The 18,934-nt window shown below is 37.2% G+C and overlaps 2 protein-coding genes across 3 annotated transcripts; both read right to left on the minus strand.

Moving 5' to 3' along the window:
• Positions 1–333: 333 nt before the first annotated feature.
• On the minus strand, positions 334–15,670 carry bves (blood vessel epicardial substance). Of its 2 annotated transcripts, XM_048153647.1 has the most exons (9): positions 15,470–15,670; positions 14,842–15,064; positions 12,992–13,116; positions 11,359–11,546; positions 11,168–11,276; positions 9,635–9,802; positions 8,370–8,511; positions 8,017–8,045; positions 334–2,885 (listed from the first exon to the last, which is right to left on the minus strand). In XM_048153647.1, the coding sequence occupies exons 2-8, from the start codon at positions 15,047–15,049 to the stop codon at positions 8,023–8,025; spliced, it is 963 nt and encodes a 320-aa protein (XP_048009604.1). In that variant the 5' UTR covers positions 15,050–15,064; positions 15,470–15,670; the 3' UTR covers positions 334–2,885; positions 8,017–8,022. The 2 variants fall into 2 exon arrangements, with proteins under 2 accessions (XP_048009604.1, XP_048009603.1); XM_048153646.1 differs by lacking the exon at positions 8,017–8,045 and having other exon boundaries at positions 15,470–15,665.
• Positions 15,671–17,118: 1,448 nt separating this feature from the next.
• On the minus strand, positions 17,119–18,480 carry popdc3 (popeye domain containing 3). The gene is made up of 3 exons (XM_048153978.1): positions 17,899–18,480; positions 17,715–17,823; positions 17,119–17,639 (listed from the first exon to the last, which is right to left on the minus strand). Exons 1-3 carry the CDS (start codon positions 18,390–18,392, stop codon positions 17,346–17,348), a joined length of 897 nt encoding a protein of 298 aa, XP_048009935.1. The 5' UTR covers positions 18,393–18,480; the 3' UTR covers positions 17,119–17,345.
• Between the last annotated feature and the right edge of the window lie 454 nt (positions 18,481–18,934).

Here is an 18,934-nt window from a genome sequence, read left to right on the forward strand (position 1 = left end):
ATATTTTCTATTAGGTATTGTTTTTGACAGCGCAGTGTACACAGGAGTTACTACAGTATATTTGAATGATGAGAGACTGATCTTCATTAATGGGAATCGGAAACAATATACAGTGTGATATTAAAATTTTCTTAAAATGAGAACAATTAACAATGTCATCTTCTGAGCTTGAATATTAGATCATAAGCAGTGTTCAGCTGAATTATTATTTTAATCTTTCAGTAGTGTTTTGTTTCTGTTCCTTGAGTGTTTGTGAATCACATAATGTTAAGCACAGCCATTATTATGTTAGAAAAAGCAAAAATGGAATACTGAAGTAAACAAACGCATGTCTGTAGTGCCAAACTTTAATTTAAAAAAGTGATTTCAAGTATCTGTATGACTTTAAAAACACAAGTCACATTACAATTATCACAGAAGAAAAAAAACATTTAGCTTTAAAACCAGACATTCAATGAATTCAATGTAACACTTCACCATTGCTTAACACTAAGTGACCCATTCTTCATTTAGTTCATTATATGATCAAATCAAATGGACTAATTTAAACTGGTGTGAGAAAAGATGTAATCCACATATTTGCTAAAGTGTCTTAATACAATTCATTTTAACATAATATTGACTGTTAACACATCACACAAAAAAACATGACTTGGGAAATGCACATGGTATATGTACATTAAAACTGTATCAGAGAAATGGTACAGTCTTACTGATGGAGGGAGTCAACACTGTTTAGTTTTACATGTAGATTAGTACAGCGATGCCATCTGATGCTTGCAATAACCTTTTAGACTGACGTTTTAAAGGTTTTTTTTTTTTTTTTTTTTTTTCAGGTCATGCCTGGTTCTTTTACCAGCCATGTAAAGCTGCATCTAATTCATTTTCACTGAATAAGCTCTCATGAAAAAAGGTGATACATTTATTGAGGAAAAGCATGTACTTCTGTTCTCCCCCTTTTAATCACACAATTATCAATTGTCATCAACAACAAAAAAGAATCCTAAATCCTGTTCCAAATATTTTAATGGAGTCCTATTCTGCATTTTTCCATGTTCATCTTTTTTTAGTGTGTAATTTTGCTGTTTGAGCATCAAAAGCTCTGCAGATTTACAAAGCACAAAGTCCCTCCAGCGGGAGTTATTCTCTATATCATAGTCACTGTTTCTGAACATCTGAACTCTCTGATACTCCTTCATTGTAGTCTTGAGTTTTCTTTCGGGAACAAACACGTCACAATATTCCTCATTTAAAGCTGCAGTTCGTAACTTTTTTGGTTAAAATGATCCAAAATAAATTTTTGAGCAAGTACATAAGCAGCCAGTGTTCAAAACTATCTCCTTACCTTAGCCCAATGTTTCTAATGTTTCCTAATCCGGATGGTACTGATGTGTTTCCGCAGGAAATTCGAGCATGTAGCCGTTCATCTATGCGTCATTACAACATGTCTATTTACATAGAAAACGAGTCCCAGCTATTAGGGTAATATGTCATGTGGAGGATGCTGCTGGTGATGGATCTTTTATGGCCTTTTCTCACAGGAGCAGCAGTAATTAAACTTATCATTTCAATGGTGGATTGTAATCCAGAAAAGTCCAAATGACAATCATCAGTGACAACTGGAGATTCACCCGTAGTCAAAAGCAAAAGACTTTGGACTGGGCAGTGACTACAGAAATTGAAATCTACAGGTAATGCTAATATACAATAAATTCACATAGTCACACAATGCTGATGTTGTTAACATTAACAATTTGAGAACAAAGTATAGCAATAATAATAGTTTGCACAGTTTGACATGATCCAAGCTAAACGATCATTAGATTTAATCACCATTGGCTCTGTGATTTATTGTTTTTTTTCTCAGTTGGTCAGAACAATAGTGTCAGATATGTTACTTGCTTGTTCAGATGACATTTTCCAGTGAAACTCTCATTTTGGCCATACTTCCAAGACTAAAATCTGTGATTCTGAAGTACAGTATCCACACCGGTGTGGTGACTGACAGCAAACAGTAGATTCATCCATGCTGAGGAGTCGTGTCGGTGCACAATCCATGTAAAGATGATAATTCCGCAAATAACTGAAATTGCAGGTTTCAAACAGAGATGCCGACAAAGAGGCAAAACTTAGGCCTGCAGCTTTAAATAGGCATATGCAAAATAAACGGGCAGGGCCTGGTTGAGTTAGTAGTTTGTTGAAACTGGCAGTTATGATGAGGGACGGGACTTTTCCCAAACATGCTGGAAGCCCTTGACCAATCACAACACTGGTCCAGCTGACCAATCAGAGCACATTGTGCTTTTCAGAAGGAGGAGCTTCATAGAGACATGAACTAAACAGAGCGTTACTGACAGACTGGGAAGAGAGGAGCTGCAACAATGGACAATATGAGGAAAATAATTAACATTCAAGAATGAAAACCTGTTCTAGTAGAGCCCAAAAACAACATCAAAACTTTATAAAAGGGCATAATAGGTCCTCTTTTAAATTGTGACAGGTGTTTCTTTTGCTTTCTTTAAACAAACTCTACTAAAGCAGGACTATATTATTTTAAATGTGATAGTATCCAATGTAAATTAAAAGATAATTCTGTAATACTAGAACAAATCTCATTTAATCTGAGGTCTCTCTATGCAGAACTGTATAATCTGAGCGTGAGCCTGAATTCTTTTCCTTTTCAATTAATTGTACACTATATCTATAGAATGTACAAATGCAAAAGTCTAAGAGCGTGGGGTGATAAAACACGCTTTACATGTCTTCTCTGGGGCTCCTGCCAATGTTCTGGGAGGTAGTGGGGGATTCAGATTCGAAAACATCATCTTCCATTCCTTCTTCAATTGGCTTCATAGCCGTGGATGCTTTTGTCAGAGGATTTTTCTCTGGAGAGAGAAACAACACTGATTGTCAATGTTAAAGGTTATGTTTTTTGAGGATTTCATAATAGTACAAATTAAGATTTAAGTATAATCTTTTATGAAGTCATATGTAGGCAAAACTCTGTATCATTCTCTTAAGGGTATTAACTTTCCACAGCTCAACAATATCATAACAGTAATGAGAATAAAATCACTCAAACAATAAAATTACAACTCTGTTAAATACACTCTGTGCATGTTACATAAAATGAGCAGTAATAAAATGTGTGGCTGAGAATGAGTTTTTAAGTCTTGTGCCTGAAGGGATGGTCGCACTATCACTTCCATTCATACGCATGTGAACCGGAAACTCAGGCTCATGCGAATTTAGCTGCATTCTGAAGTTTAAGTTTGGTGAACGCTGACAAAGTCTAGCAAAGTCTAATTGTGACTGCAGCATTAAAGAAGTATTTTTATCGTAACATTGATTAATGATGTCTGACATGCATGTTTTGGAGTGCATTAGTTTGCATACCCCTTTCATAATCTGCAAGATGTTTAACATTAACCCTGTGAAGCCTACTGTTTCATATTTGGTATGCAAAAGGCCTCTAAATCAATGTTTCTCAACCAGTGGGTCGTTCTATAGGAGGTCGCGAGACTTTCTCTGTGTTCTCAGTGTTAAACCAGCACAGCCAGTAAGTGCACTTCACAAAAGGCTCATTGAAACAGTGACCTCCAACGAATCGTATTTTCGAATGTTGCATGTTGAATCATTATTGCCGTAACTTTCTAACACTGTTTCTAAACTGTCCTATTACAATAATTTATCGCTGCCGCGAACGGCTCTTATTGGACAAGGTCCTACTCTCTTTACGCAATGTTACACACACTAGCAGCTGTTTGGTAACGACGGCGCAGGAGATTGCAATGCATTGCAGACTTACTATACTGTACGCAGCCACGGCCTGTTAGCTTGACAAAATGCATCCATTTTTTAAAAGAAAAAAAGCAGAAGATTCAGAAAATCCTTCCACTTTCAACAGTGACTGCAATGAAAACAAAAAGCAGGAATAGGCTGACATCAGCAAATTTGTGTGCAACACTATGAGTGGCCCTTTCCCCAATTCAACCGCATCTGGATATCATCATTTCAGAGCGGCAAATGTCACATTCATGTTTGCCTCATAGTCTGCCTTCATGAAATTAATTATAATAAGCATATACGGTTTAGCCTAGGTCTAAAGAGGCATTTCAGTTATTTATTTATTTCCAGCCTTAGTGGGTCGTATGACTGGCATACAAAAAAAAAGTTGGTCACAGAGTAGGCAAAAGGTTGAGAAACCCTGCTCTAAATGATCAACATGATCAAAACTTTTCTAAAAAAAAAAAAACCCTGTTGCACAAATTCTACTACATTCTTTCGTCTGATTGATTAAGTACAAAATCAGTGCACAAAATAGAGTGCTTTAAGTACATTGTAGAAATGTACTTTTTTTCACCTGGGTAGTTTAGAGTCTTTTAGTATAATTGCATGGTACATACAGATACTGTCAAATGAAATTCAAGGACTTTTAAGCACTACTTTTTTGGTTTTCAAGGACTACAATCATTTCTCTTATCAAGCAATATCTTTATTATCTTTAAAAGAAAAAGAAAAAGGTAAATAGATAAATAAAAATATACTAATAAAACAAAATGTTTCTTGAAGCAAAGCATGGAATTACTATGGCAACTTTAGCTTTAAGAAGAGGAAATAGAAAGGGAATAAACTTTATATGATTCTTATTAGAAGATGTAATAGAAGAAAACAAAGGATTTCATTTTTTTTTAAATAGAAAGAATTTCATTGTAAATATAAATTACAATCTAATGACTTGTTTGCACTGTTTATTTTTTAGGGTTTTGTTTTTATTTTTTATTCCAAAGGTATTCAAAATACACATATTTAATATATTTTATATATATATATATATATATATATATATATATATATATATATATATATATATATATATATATAATATTTATATTATAATGTTGGCATACTTGGTATTGAGAAACGGTCTGTGTTAATGATGGGGGTTTATCAACGACTTTAGTGCAGGTTACATAGTTATGCCAGTAAGTGGCAGGTGACTGACTTACTTGACTTACTTGGGCCTGATATACTTCAAGCAAAATCAAAGGACGAACTGGTGTGATGTAATTTCAAACAAAATCAGGTCAAAACGAAGTTCAGTTTGTGTTAGTTTCTGGAGTTCTAAACCTTTCCAAAGTGAACTTTCTGGAAAAGCAGGAGCAGGCCAATACTGAGCCAGTGTTCTGACATAGAACCTGGAAGTACTGCAATGAAAACAGCATAGGAGAATGGTGGGAGAGACACATTTTTTGAATAAAGTCATTATTTTTGTTTTGTTTTTGCGCACAAAAAGTATTCTCGTCGCTTCATAACATTAAGGTTGAACCACTGTAGTCACGTTGACTATTTTAACAATGTTATTAATACCTTTCTGGACCTCAAAAGGTGCAATGACATTGCTGCCTATGTGTGGTTCAGATACCCTCAGATTTCATCAAAAATATCTCAATTTATGTTCCAAATATGAACAAAGGTCTTATGGGTTTGGAACGACATGAGAGTAATTAATGACAGAAATTTTATTTTTTGGGTGAACTAACCCTTTAACCATTTGAAAGGATACTATGACAAAGATATCGCTTATTTTTGGAAATAGATAAGCAATATCACACCTATAGCCATGCAAAATGTCTCTATATCAATATTAGATGGGCTGCAGTGTTAATTTTGTGTGAAAAGATTGTATTTGTTCAACAATACAATGAGAAAGGAGAAACAGAATGACAACTACACTTAATACAAACAATACCAGACAGGGTACCAGAGCCAGTTCAAAGGATTGGTCATGATTGGTAAAGGTCAATGGAGGAAACCTGGCCTGGACACAGGGATTTCACCCCTACTCATTATGAGAAGTGCCATGGGATTTTTAATGACCACAGTGGTCATTAGAGACCAAGGTGGAGCTGATGGCTCTTGGGACTGAGGCAGAGGTGGGGACCCGGAAGACTGTGGTGGAGCTGGAGGGAAGGCGGAGCCCGGTGGAGCCGAAGGGATGGAGGGCAGAGGTGGATGTCAGGAATCCTGTGGCAGAACCAGGCTGATGCCTGACCAATGCGGAGACAGAGGGACGAGGGAGCCCTGTGGAGTGCTGGGATGACGGGCCATGGTGGAGACGAGGGAGAATGGAGCCAAGGCGAAAACGATGGGTCGGAGGACCGAGGTAGAGTCCGGGGCTTGGCGGCAGGAGGTGGAGATGGGGGATCCTCATGCTGGGGCAGAGCTGGAGAACTGGCTGGCTTAGACAGAGGAGGTGGGAGAGGGATGCTTGGAGGGAACTCTGGGGACACCGGAAGTTATAAGCTGGATGGGACCATCAGGGGCACAGGAAGTTCTAAGCTGGGCAGGACCAGCAGGGGCAAGAGAAAAAGGGGTATTACCTCCAATTCACAGTCAGAGGCCAATGGCACGAGTGTGGGCAGGGCTCAATTCCATGCCCTCATACTCCATGAGTACTTTCTCGGGGACGGGTGATGTTGCCGGCTCGCGTACGTGATCAGACGCATCGCTGGGCTCAGTCTCTGGGGCGGGGTATGTCTCAGGTTCTTCTGGCTTATTGTCCACAACAGGCTCTGGTTCAGTGTCTGTGGTGGGCTGAGGCATCCACTCCGCCTGGCGGGGTGAAGGCTGACTGGGCTCTGGGTAAGGAGTGGGGCTGGTGTTGTTCTCTGCTATGCAGATGGTGAACGCCGACTTGTTGTTCACCATCACCCACTCCACAAATGTCTTAGACCAGGGTAGTGCAAAAGGTTTAGAAAGTCCCTCGTACTGTGAACGGTCCCTCTACTCCAGGCACAGGAGTGGTACAGCAAGCACAAATGCCACAGAACTTGTCTTCTTTTTTGGTCTGGTATTCTGTCACGTGTATTCACACGCACAAGTCAGAGATAAACTAAGAGTCATTTAATCAACAATGGGAACACGCAAGAGAAAAAGAATGACACTTCATATAAACAATACCGGACAGCGAACTAACCTAAACTTAAATACACCAAGCAAACAAAAGAGCTAATGAGTTAATTAACAAGACAACAGGTGAATGTGATCATTGATCAAACATACTGGGAAACTAGGTTAAACGAGCAAACAGAACCAGAACACAATGAAAACTAAATCAAAACAGAACATAGGCCTACCTCTTCATAAATATGGCTGTTTTCAGGGGTTTTCCAGGACTTATGTTTTAATAAGTCAAATTCAAGTAATTCAAGAACCTCTGTGATTGTAAAATGGCAGAGGCAGTTAATCTACTTTCCACCTTCCACCTTCAGCTCGTTGTTCACATGTCTTTTTGCAGTGAAATCTTTACTGATTTTTATAAAGTAAATGTACAAATAACTTATGACCATGAAGTACTGATTTGAATTGAAAAAAGGGTGCAGAGAGATACAAGAGACATGAAACTATATACAGTAGTAGGCAAAAGTGATGTCTGGAGGGGATATTTGTTTTTAATGACCCTACAAGTTCAATTAAACCACTAAAATATAAGCAAAATATTTTATATAACAAAACACTAAACTTAGTTAAGGTATTTAAATTAAAAAAATATTTTGCAAAAAAGCAAACTACAGCTACAGGTTTTATTTTACTATGCACAATTTGTCACATTTCATTGTGTTATCATCACAAATAAAAAAATCGACTCTAAGCACAACTACACAATATGCTTATTCAAATTATAACAAATATTATAATTTTTCTAGGCATGATATCACTTTTGGCCAATAATGTACATAACATATACAGTGTAGTGCTCATTATATCTTGATCAGATGAATTTAGGTAAAAATCGTACATGTTTTATTGCATGATGTTATGGGCAAACTCAACAAATGCAGTTTTTCGTGTTAAAGGTTAACTTCATAACAGGTCTTGTTATCAGAAGTCACTAGTTCTGAGCACTAAAAGGGAGTTAATCTACTTTCTGGTTATGTTCCAAATGACAATTGGGTCATTTTTTGGGGGTTGAGGAAGGGAAAGACAGTGAGATAAAAAAAGAAACCATCTTACACCCCATCAGGCCCGATCTGAGGTCACAGCTAGAGGAGGAACAGGAGGAGAAAACATCAGGGATACGCTGACAGCCAGCCATTAATAGTCTGAAATCACACCAATATGTCGTGCATTTCCACAAATTTAGTATCTATTAGCAACTCAGACTGGAACAGATGGAGTTCAAAGTGGAGATGAAGAATGCAAATTAGACATGTTTTTTGAGATTTCAAACTAAGTTTAGGAGAGACAGAGACATGTTCTGGTTTATATCAGCATTTGTGGGCATGAAGGGTCTAATATCAGGGCATACACGGGGTAAATTGTGGGTTAGTGATAGATACTGTAGCTAAAGAAGTCAATAGACTTACGGAGTGATGATCCAGTTGAGCCGCCCCTCAGGATCTGGTTGAGAACGTCGTCAGTGTCGCTGGTGCTCGCCATACTGTTCCTCATCTGCATCATGGACAGCTGAGAGCACAGGCTCGGCTGACGGTCCATTTTCTTCACAGCCTACGGTTCAATCATCATCACTTCAGTTGATCACGGCTAACAAAAATATGCTCTAAGTACGCTTTGAAAACGCCATTTCTGAATGTTCTCTGAAACATCCAGTTTTGAAAACGTTTTTCTTGGTTATGTGAGCGTTCCATTTACTCATTCTTCAAACATTATAGGAACGTTACTTTGAAATGTTCTCTGAACATTCTGAAACAAGTAGTAACATTTAAAAAATGTGCGTCCAACTAAACCGTTTCAGAAATAAAAAAAACATTCCATGAACAATGTATAAATAATGTTTTTGTGCTAACATTTTGAGAACATTATTAAAGACCAAATAACTTTGAACAAACATTCTGTTGATTTTAATGGAAGAACGTTTGTTCATAACTTTGAGAGAACCTTGCCAGAATGCTAGCTAAAGTTTCCTGTTAGCTGGGTAATCACACCACATTACTGATAACGTCATTAAGTCATTACAAATGTTGTTTTTGTCTTTAAATAAATTGCATAATCTCAAGTCAAGTGCTAAATCATCTTTACAATAAACAAGAACACCACCAGTCAGTGTTTGACACTCGTGCACTACTATTTTCCATATTTAAGTCAACAAAATTGTAAAATAACACAAATATAAGTATGTGAATTATCTTTTTACCTAAAATCTTGCATTTGAAATTCTTCTTTGTCTTTATTCCATCAACCAACTTCATGAGGAGCATCCTGGGATGCTTATAAATATTGGACTGCTGTTGTTTTTAACAGGTTTTTAAAAATTGGACTGGTTTTCCAGTTTCCACAAAAATATGAACTGTTTTCAACATTGATGATAATCAGAAATTAGTGGCAAATCATCATAACAGAATGATTTCTGAAGGATCATGTGACACTGAAGACTGGAGAAATGATGCTGAAAATTCAGCTTTGATCACAGGAATAAATTACATTTTTATAAAATATTCATATAGAAAACACTTATTTTAGATTTTAATAATATTTTAACATTTTTGATTGAAATAAATCAGAAGAGCAGAAGAGACTTTGTTCAAAAACATTTAAAAAAATCTTTATTATTCCAAACTTTTGACCAGTAGAGAAGCTGCTCACAAGGAAAACTAAATAAATCTTTTCTGACCTTGTCACTCAGGGTTGGATCATTGAGAGAATAGAGCTTGTTGGTGATGTCTTTGCCAATGAGGTACCGGAACACCTCGTTCAGAAACGACTCCGACTCCAGGAAGTACGTCAGACGCTCTCTCGACCAGCACAGGAGCTTGCAGTTTTCCTCAGCAGTGATCGTCACCTGGATATTCATGTGACAGATCATTATAAATGGTGTGTATTAGTTTGCTCTTCCTCAAAATGACCATGTCAGATATGTGATATTGTCCTTCTTGAGATGGCTTGTACACATCTTACATAGATTTTTTTCTAGTTGTGTTTTTTCTTTTTTGTACTCTTTCTCTCTAAGTAGTTTGTACGGACTGTTGTTAAATGATAGCAGAAAACCTCACGATCCAAATCAGCTGCCAAAGCACTCTTTTCTGTTCCCCTCATACAACAACCTGGAGGATATTATCACCGCTATCTGGGCCTATAGTCCAAAGTTAAGGTTTGATTTGTCAAATGCAGTGTTAGGTAATACTAATTACATCTTCAACAGACTACGGCACTAATTACTCTTTCCAAAATGTATTGCATTGCATTGCTTTCTAAATCCCATATCAACCTCGACTAGTTGAACAATACAAGGATAGACATGAAACTGCTCTTTTAATTCATTCAAATAAATAATATAAAAATGCATAAAGTATTCTTGAACTGACCAAAGCATTTAAAGGGAAAAGGTTACAATTAAAACATACATTTTAACATTAGTCATTATTTTTTTTATGTTAAATTCACTATTGTTTTATATAGAACTGTTAGTCTATACATAAGAAGTAATTAAATTACATATATATATATATATATATATATATATATATATATATATATATATATATATATATAAAGAATAATATTTAAAAAATACTTTGCAATATATATTATATAATATGATATATAACTGGGTGCAGAAATGACAAAATGCTGTGGTAATTACAAGAAGCACTTAACTCTTTCCCCGCCAGCACTTTTTAAAAAGTTGCCAGCCGCTGCAAACGTTTTTTATAATTTCCACAAAAATTGAATGGCCCTCATAATATTTTGTTGTATGAATATCTGAACATGCAATATATCAAAAAAAAAGCCTCTGCCTTTAAACAAAAAACAACAACAACAACAAAATGTTTTATTCTAGCTTCATACATTCTTTTTTATCAACACGAATGTGTTTCATTAAAAAAAGCAAAATTTGAAACAAAAAGCTGAGAAAATCAAAGGCTGCAAAGTGCATAAGCAATGCTTTTATCACTTGTTTCTGCTCTATTGTGTTTTGAACCAGAGATTCTCTACTCTTTCAGAAGATACATAATAGCGCCCCCTACCGTATAACAGTGAAAACACGGTAAACCTGACAATTCCATCAATAGAGCAGAAGCGTTGTCTCATAAATACCGGAAAATTCCTTCAAATGCAGGGAAAGAGTTAATGTGAAATGTGATTTTTCACAATTCAAAATTTTCAGTGAATATCATGTTTAAATATTACACTTCAAACACATTACCTGAAACCTCTCACCCCTGTTCATCTGAGTCGACCTGAATTCTGGAGAGTCGATGAAGGCATTGGTGTAAATATTATGCAAGAAATGACCACGGTACGATACCCTCATCCTGTGTCAAATGCATAAACTTGGTCAAAAGTGATGCAACATATTAAAGGAGACCTACACTCTTAGTGAAGCGAAGCACCTACTTTCCTTTGAGGAGAATGCTGAGGCGCTCGTCAACAGACGTCTTGTCCTCCGCCGCGTAGACCTGTCCCTTCTTTAAGGTTTGGATGGTGCAGAACTGGCCGGTGAGCCTCTGAAACAGAGCCTCGCGTACGTGCAGAGGCTGGAACATGCGATGGTACACAGATTTCAGCTCCCTGTCAATCTTAATCTGGAATTAAACAGCATAGGCAAACATGTATATTGAATTTAGCACAAAGTGAAAGTGAATTCAAAATGAATCCACAGGCAACATGACAATCCGGCCACTGTACAGAAACGGCAATTCCCACTCATGAAGAGAGACATCATGTTTTCATTCAACTATTTTGATGCACATTTTGGTATATCGCATACAAAAACGCTGGATGGAATCTGCAAGAAAAACTGCATCAAAAAACTCATCTGATGTTTTTTTTTTTTGCACACTTAATAAATCCATCCATGTGCAACACAAATCTCATGTGACTTTGCCTCAGCAGAGGCTGTGATTGGATAACCAGTGGACCAATTACATCACAGCGTCTCAAATGTTGGTTTGGTGGTTCTGAAACGCCGGAGCCAAAGTCTGTCATCAGAATGATTTGGTTTAATCCCCTCCCAGAAGCTTCCAAACACCAGCATCCAAACTCAAGCTAACATGACAGTGTTTATTGCATTTCTTCTGCTGCTCTGAGACGCATTTATGAAGGAGAAAAAAGAGCCCGACTGCAGCAACTTCCATTTTTGTACTAAATTTTTTTTTATTTAATACAAAATATATATTTAACAAAATAATTTGGATGCTAAAATTGCTATACAATCAAAGCCACATGTCTAACCAAATTTGAAGTCGATATCACAAAAATTTACTAGCAACTTTTACTGTCTAATTGTCTACATTTTTGAATAAGTACATGTACTCTGGGCCCTGGGTATAATTTACGCATACACAGTCGAACGCACAGCCTTGCAAAGTATACTTCACTTGACTCGTAAGCGTACACAGGCGTTCGACGCATGCACAGTTTTGAGCAATTTCTCACCACGAGTTACAACCCATGTAAATATCTTTGTATTCTTACATGCTACACTTGAGGGTACTTTCTGACCTCTTCGCACAATCTCTCGTCTATGTAGGCCTCCATCGTCACTGTAGCTTGCATGTGTTACGGTTTTTCTTTGACTACCTTGTGAATCGACGTCCCCAGGGCAAGGGCTCCACCTTGTGGATAAATTAATTACTGCAAAAACAATTATACGTGCATGTGCGACCTGTTACCCCTTATTGACACTACACGTGTTTGCGGCGCGTTACGGCTCTGACGCGGCCACCGGAGTCGATCCGCGGCCACTTTAGCCAATGCTTGTGTTTCCACGGGGAGGGGCCCGTTAAAAGTCTTTAAGGATTTATATGATAACGCAGTCAAAATTGTTTTCACAGGATGCATACTGAGGGTTTAAGCTCTCGAATGATACCTAATTTATTAATTAAAAGTATAAAATATGTGACAGGACAAAAAGGCAATAAAAGAAGACCACCAAGTGTTCCACTAGCAGGACACTGACAGCAGGTAAGCATCTCTCAGCCATGACTGTATCAATAATATATATCCTGCTCATTGTGTCTGTACTCACCGGTCTGCGTTTATAAAGCAGGAAGAAGAAGTGCATGAAGTTCACCAGAAGGAAAACCACATTCCACACCATCACATCCAGCGTGCATCTGTATAATGTGGCCCACGCTATGAACAAAGAGCAGCCTGGAATCCAGAAACAAGCATTCAAACCCAGCACAGCTGATCAGAGCAAGGCAAGGCAATTTTATATGCATAGCACATTTCAAACACAATGGTAATTCAAAGTGCTTTACATAAAGAAGAACCAAATACATAATAATAATGGAACACATAAGAAATAGAAATAACAGTAAAAACAGAGAATTTCGCTATCTGGATGGAAGAGTTAGGAGTTTCAGGGAGTTTTTTGTTGTCCGTCAGAGCGGATCTAAACGGATCTTCCTCACGCAGAGGGATAACTGTTCATATTTGCAGGTAACTTACTTCCTAATTCTCCCAGCTCTTTCAACCAGACAGCAAGATATAAAATGCATTAAAAGTCAGAAAATAAAAAGATACATAAAATATATAAAATGCATTAAAAATGAAAGAAATAAAAAATAAGAAAAAGAGCTGAAAGAATAAAAAGACAGTGTGTATAAAATAAAGTATAATCAGAGCAACAGCTTCTTTAAACGTTGTGCTAAAATCTGCTGTTTTTGGTTCTTAAAACTGCAAAGGTTGCAGAGGAATTACACATTTGTTTTAAAAATTAAAGGGAGTACTTTTTGTATTGTGACATCTGTTTAGACTTTCCAAAATATTCTGAGCAGATTTTCATATTATATTAAATAGACAACATGCCAAAACTTGTATTATTGTTATCATGTGATTAAAGCAATAATACAATTTAAGGTCATTTTTCAGACTCTTTTGTCATTCTAAGATTTTAGTGGTTTCGATTAATTTGGTAGTTGATGTTGCAAAATATATTGGAATGTCAAAATTGTTCAATCCCTTTCAAAATCATAGATTTAGTAGTGTTATTTATATATTATTTTTAGTATTTTGTTATGTCCAAATATGTCTTCAGACGTAACAAAATACAAAACCATATAAATAATTTATAAATAACACTTTAGGTTACACTTTATTTTACAATGCCATAGTTACATTGTAATTACTCAAATAAGTACTGAGTACAATTAATTAACTACATGTACATAGTATAGAGTTACAGTTAGGTTTTGGGTTTGGTTTAGGGTTAGTTACTTGTAATTATGCATAAAATTTACTGTTATTACTATAGTAAGTATATGTAGTTACGTGTAACTACGGCACTGTAAAATAAAGTGTTACGCTTTATTTATATTACCTCACTGACTCTAGACCAGGGTCGTAACAGTTTATATTTTGAATTAGCTGTTATTTTTATATTTTATTTTACTTAAAGTAATTTTGTTATATGCATTTTATATATATTTATTCTAAGCTTTATTTTTTCTGTTGTAGTTTTTGTAACTGTAGTACTTCAACTTATTTATTTTCATTTAGTTGCCAAGGCATTTCTAATATTATTTTAGTTTATTTTAATTACTGACAACAAAATTGTTAATAGTGTATTGTCTCACCTAATATTATCACATGTTTTTAAAAGTACATCTAAAGATGATCTGTTCACCATTAATCTGCTAATATCAGAGCTCATCAACTGAATTCAGTAGAATTACATGCAACAAACTTTATGGAACTATAAATGTACAAAGTTCTGCAGTGAGCTGACATCATACCATCTAAACGGCTTACTATATTTTATTTCTAATCATTACCATTGTTTCAGTGCATTTGTATGGCATTTTAATGATAATTCGTGATATTTGAAAATGCAATGTTTAAACTTGAAACAGTGGAGATGTATGCGCGCTGTACCTGTCATCAGCAGCAGTCTGAGGAGGATCATGTGAAGCGCGAGTGTGGTGGGGATGAGGAATCCCACACCGAGGCTCAGGTTGGCCAGGTGGAACAGCAGGTGATGAGACTGATTCCAGTCCTGGCATAACGTGGCGTTTGAATCAGCCGACAGTGACGGGACACTGGAGGGCAGTGGAGGTGATGTGTAGGAAAGAGACACTGACATTCTGAGGCTTTCAAGCTGATGGGGAGATGATGGCCAGAGAGCAAAACTGTTAGAACAACTGACACATTCATAAAGCAAAAAAAGCGCAGGTTTTATGTTGCATTCTAGGTTGCATTACAGTGCACGTTTCATGTCAAATGATTATCGCCGCTTGATCTGAATTAATTCAACTTCGCAAGTGTCTTAAGTGCATAAATGCTGTAACTCAGACGCGCTCCGCAGCAATGATGGAAACCGAAATGCGCACAGAACTATCCGGGAGATTTGCCAACCAAGCAACGCAGTCACTGACCTCCAATAAACTTTCTAAGGACCCACATGGTTTATCTGCTGAACTCCGCGTGAATATAGCTTCAGTTAAAAGAACAAGGTATTTTAAAATGCGTTATTATAGCCTATTAATTACATTTGTGTACTCACCGGAGCTGTCGACTGAAGCTGTAATGTGCGCGGTCTGGAGGAATGTTAAGGCAGAAGATAACAGACTGGTATAGCTGCAGTGTGAGGCGCGCATTCCAGTCAGATGACAGGCGTTGACTTAAAATGGGCACAAACCAAGCGGCCACTCCTCTGCGCACCTGCGCGACTCCACCGCTGGAGGGCGACATTCATGACCACATGGGGTCTGTTTTTCTGTTTTTTTCTCAAGAGACTAATCTAATTGGTTTATCTAATATACCCCCCCCCCCCCCCCAAACCCACACACACACACACACACTTATGATCAAACCAAAAAAAGTTGTAAGAAAAATATCCATATTTAAAACTTTATAAATTCAAATAACTAGCTTCCGGCAGACATTCAAGTCGACTTGGGCAGAAGCGTAACCCAGAAATGTTGGATGGATAAATGGATAACTTTTTTTATGGATGGAGGCATTTATTTTTGGCTTCAAAACGCAGCCTCTTATTCACAAACATTATAAACCTTGGAGGATTAAGGATATTTTTAAATATATCTCTGATTGTGTTAATGTGAAAGAAGATAGTCATATGGGATGGCTTGAGGGTGAGTAAATCATGGGATAATTTTCATTTTTGGGTAAACTATCCCTTTAAACCTAAGAAGACTTAAATATGCTAAAAATACAATTTCGACATAAGAGAAGAGAATTTTAAAATTAATCTGTCTGGGAAACTGGTCTTATCGCCCCCTCACTTCTGAAATGATTAGTGCACCCCTGCAGTTGATATTATAATTTTATAAGAATTTTATTTTCAAACTGAAGTGTGAACATTTAGTGTGTAGGCTAAAGCAAACTAGTGAATCAGAACAATTTCAGGTTGCATATGATGGACGTTAGATGATGTTTTGATAATGTAGATACCAGTGTTGGGGGTGACGCATTACAAGTAACCTGAGTTATGTAATCAGATTACTTTTTCAAGTAACTAGTAAAGTAATGCATCACTTTTTCAATGTACAACAAAATAAGTTACTTTTTCAAATAAGTAACGCAAGTTACTTTGTTTAAACTGACAGTTCTCCTGTCTCCATGTTGACAGAAATAAAGTGCGGAGGTGTTGTGTGTGAACATGATGATTATTGTTCTAGACTAAATGTGAACATTTACTCTTCTCACTTGCAAAAAAACGGATTCAGTATTCCTCAAAATGAAAAAAATGAAAAAACAAACAAACAGTGTAATGCAAACTCAGAATATTGCACAAACATGCAATAATTCAATATATTAAACTAATATATTTTATGTATTTAATCTCACTTTATTGTCTTTGCTGCTGACCTTTGATGACCCAATTGAGGTGTGAATTAACTTTTCCTTCAGCCTGACGCTTATTCATTCCACTTTTGGTGTGAAAGAGCCTTTACATTTACCAAAAATAGAAGTTTTTGTTGTTGTTAAAAAAACAAAAAAACAAACAGCCCAGCCCAGGTGAGAAAAAGTAATGCAAAATTAACGTAACGCATTACTTTCCATAAAAAGTAACTAAGTAAGCGGTTAGTTACTAGTTGATACAGAGGAGTCTTAATATGAGAGCTTATATTCAGTAGTTAAATGCTGAAAGTGAATCTCTCATCATCCAAACACTGCGTTTCCACAAATATATTTATATACACAGACAGTTTATTAAGTAAGTGCAACAACTTCATCTTCAGAATAGTTGATTCGCGTGTTCGAATTGACTAAACTCAATATCTGATCACTACAATTAAAACAAGGACAACATTGTTTGGGGAAAACATCCCAAGTGCACTCAAGATAAAAAAAAAAAATGCATAACCAAAAATTAATTACCACCGATTAAGACTATAGAAATGTGGAGCGTGCGTCTCTCATGAGTCTCTTTCCGCCGGTTTGGTTTCGCTCTCTTCCAGCACTGGCCGGGATTCACTTGTGTTTTCTATTTCTGGCTCTGGCCCGTGACAGAAGCTGGGTAACCGGAGATCATAGCGGAACCCGCGGATGTCGAAAGCCTTGTCGTTCAAAGAGAAGAGTTTTTCCGCGATGTCATTGCGCACCAGCAGCGCGAAGATCTTGGCGATGTAGCGGTGCTGCGCGAACAGCAGGTAGAGTTTCTTCCGTCTCCACGCCACGTACCTGCAGCGGTTATCTGCGCGCAGCGTAACCTGGAACAAAACAAGACGTTCCGTTACAAAGTATACAGTGTGAACGCACAATATAAGCTATTTAAAATTATTCACCTGAAAATAACCTTCTTCTGAAGGTCTGAGGGAATCCCACTCTGGGGAGTCCAGGAACTGAAATGGATGGATGTAGTGCAAAAACTCCCCGTTCACCGTCACCCGTATCCTATTTTAGAGAAAGTGAGGGTCTAGTTTGTATGTAAGCACACATACAGTATCTGGATATTCTCCCTCTACTCACCTGCCTGAGAGGAGAACTGACAGTTTGTCGATGGAGGTTTTACCCTCCATGGCGAAGCAGTGGTCTTTGTCTATAGTATGGATATCGCCATCACAACACTCGACGATTTTCCCAAAATGTGTTAAGGATACTCCCAGCTTTTTGAACATATAATCGTAGAGATCCTGGAACTCCTTCTCAAAAGTGACTCTTCGCAGTCGGTAGGACACATGAACAACTTGTGCCAAGCAAAAGACGAAAAGCGCAAAAGTCCATGAAAACGAGTCGGTCGTGCAGGGGTCGGACCACGACCAGATCGAATAACAGAAAAAGCCGAGCGTTAAAAAGCAGAACATGTAGAGTAATCCATAAAAGCCACTGCCTCCCATGAATCCCAAAACCAGCAGAATATGAGCGAGGTGAAACGTTGATCCTTCAGGATTTTCATTCCATTCGGAGCACACTGGGTATTCCAGAGAATCTGTTACGTTATTCTTTGCCAAATGAGGATCCATGATGGAAAAAAAGAATCGCGCGGATACGACGAGAATCGTAAACGCTGCGTTTAATACGCGGCGCGCGCTGTATATATTCCTCTGCAGAGATATGATCAGGTTATGAACAGACTCTTCTTCTTCGCGTACAGAAACCTGACCCTTCAGCCGCCCAGAGGAAAGTTTTATTGCTCAGAGGTTTTGCTCATTGCTTGCTAGAGACCAATGATTAGTTCAAGTATATGATTTTGACTGGGATATGTTTCTCCTGAAATCCCTGCTTGAGATCTTTTGTGACTACTTTGTGAATATTAGATCTAATTATAGTATGATGGCATGAATCAAAGCAGCTGGAATACAGAAAAGCCTGCATATCGGTCTGATTTCACGAGTATTGTTCAATCACTATTATGTAGCGGTGAATTAAGATATATCTGTTGGGTTTGGGTAATATTTCAAATCATACTGAATGCATGTTTAATGCAAATTGGTCTTAAGGTGATGATACACGGGGCAATTTTTTGAGCAATATTGCCAAGTGATGTTGTTTGGGCACTTTCCCA

This window comes from Megalobrama amblycephala, linkage group LG13 (assembly GCF_018812025.1).
Source record: "Megalobrama amblycephala isolate DHTTF-2021 linkage group LG13, ASM1881202v1, whole genome shotgun sequence".
Lineage (NCBI taxonomy): Eukaryota > Metazoa > Chordata > Actinopteri > Cypriniformes > Xenocyprididae > Megalobrama > Megalobrama amblycephala.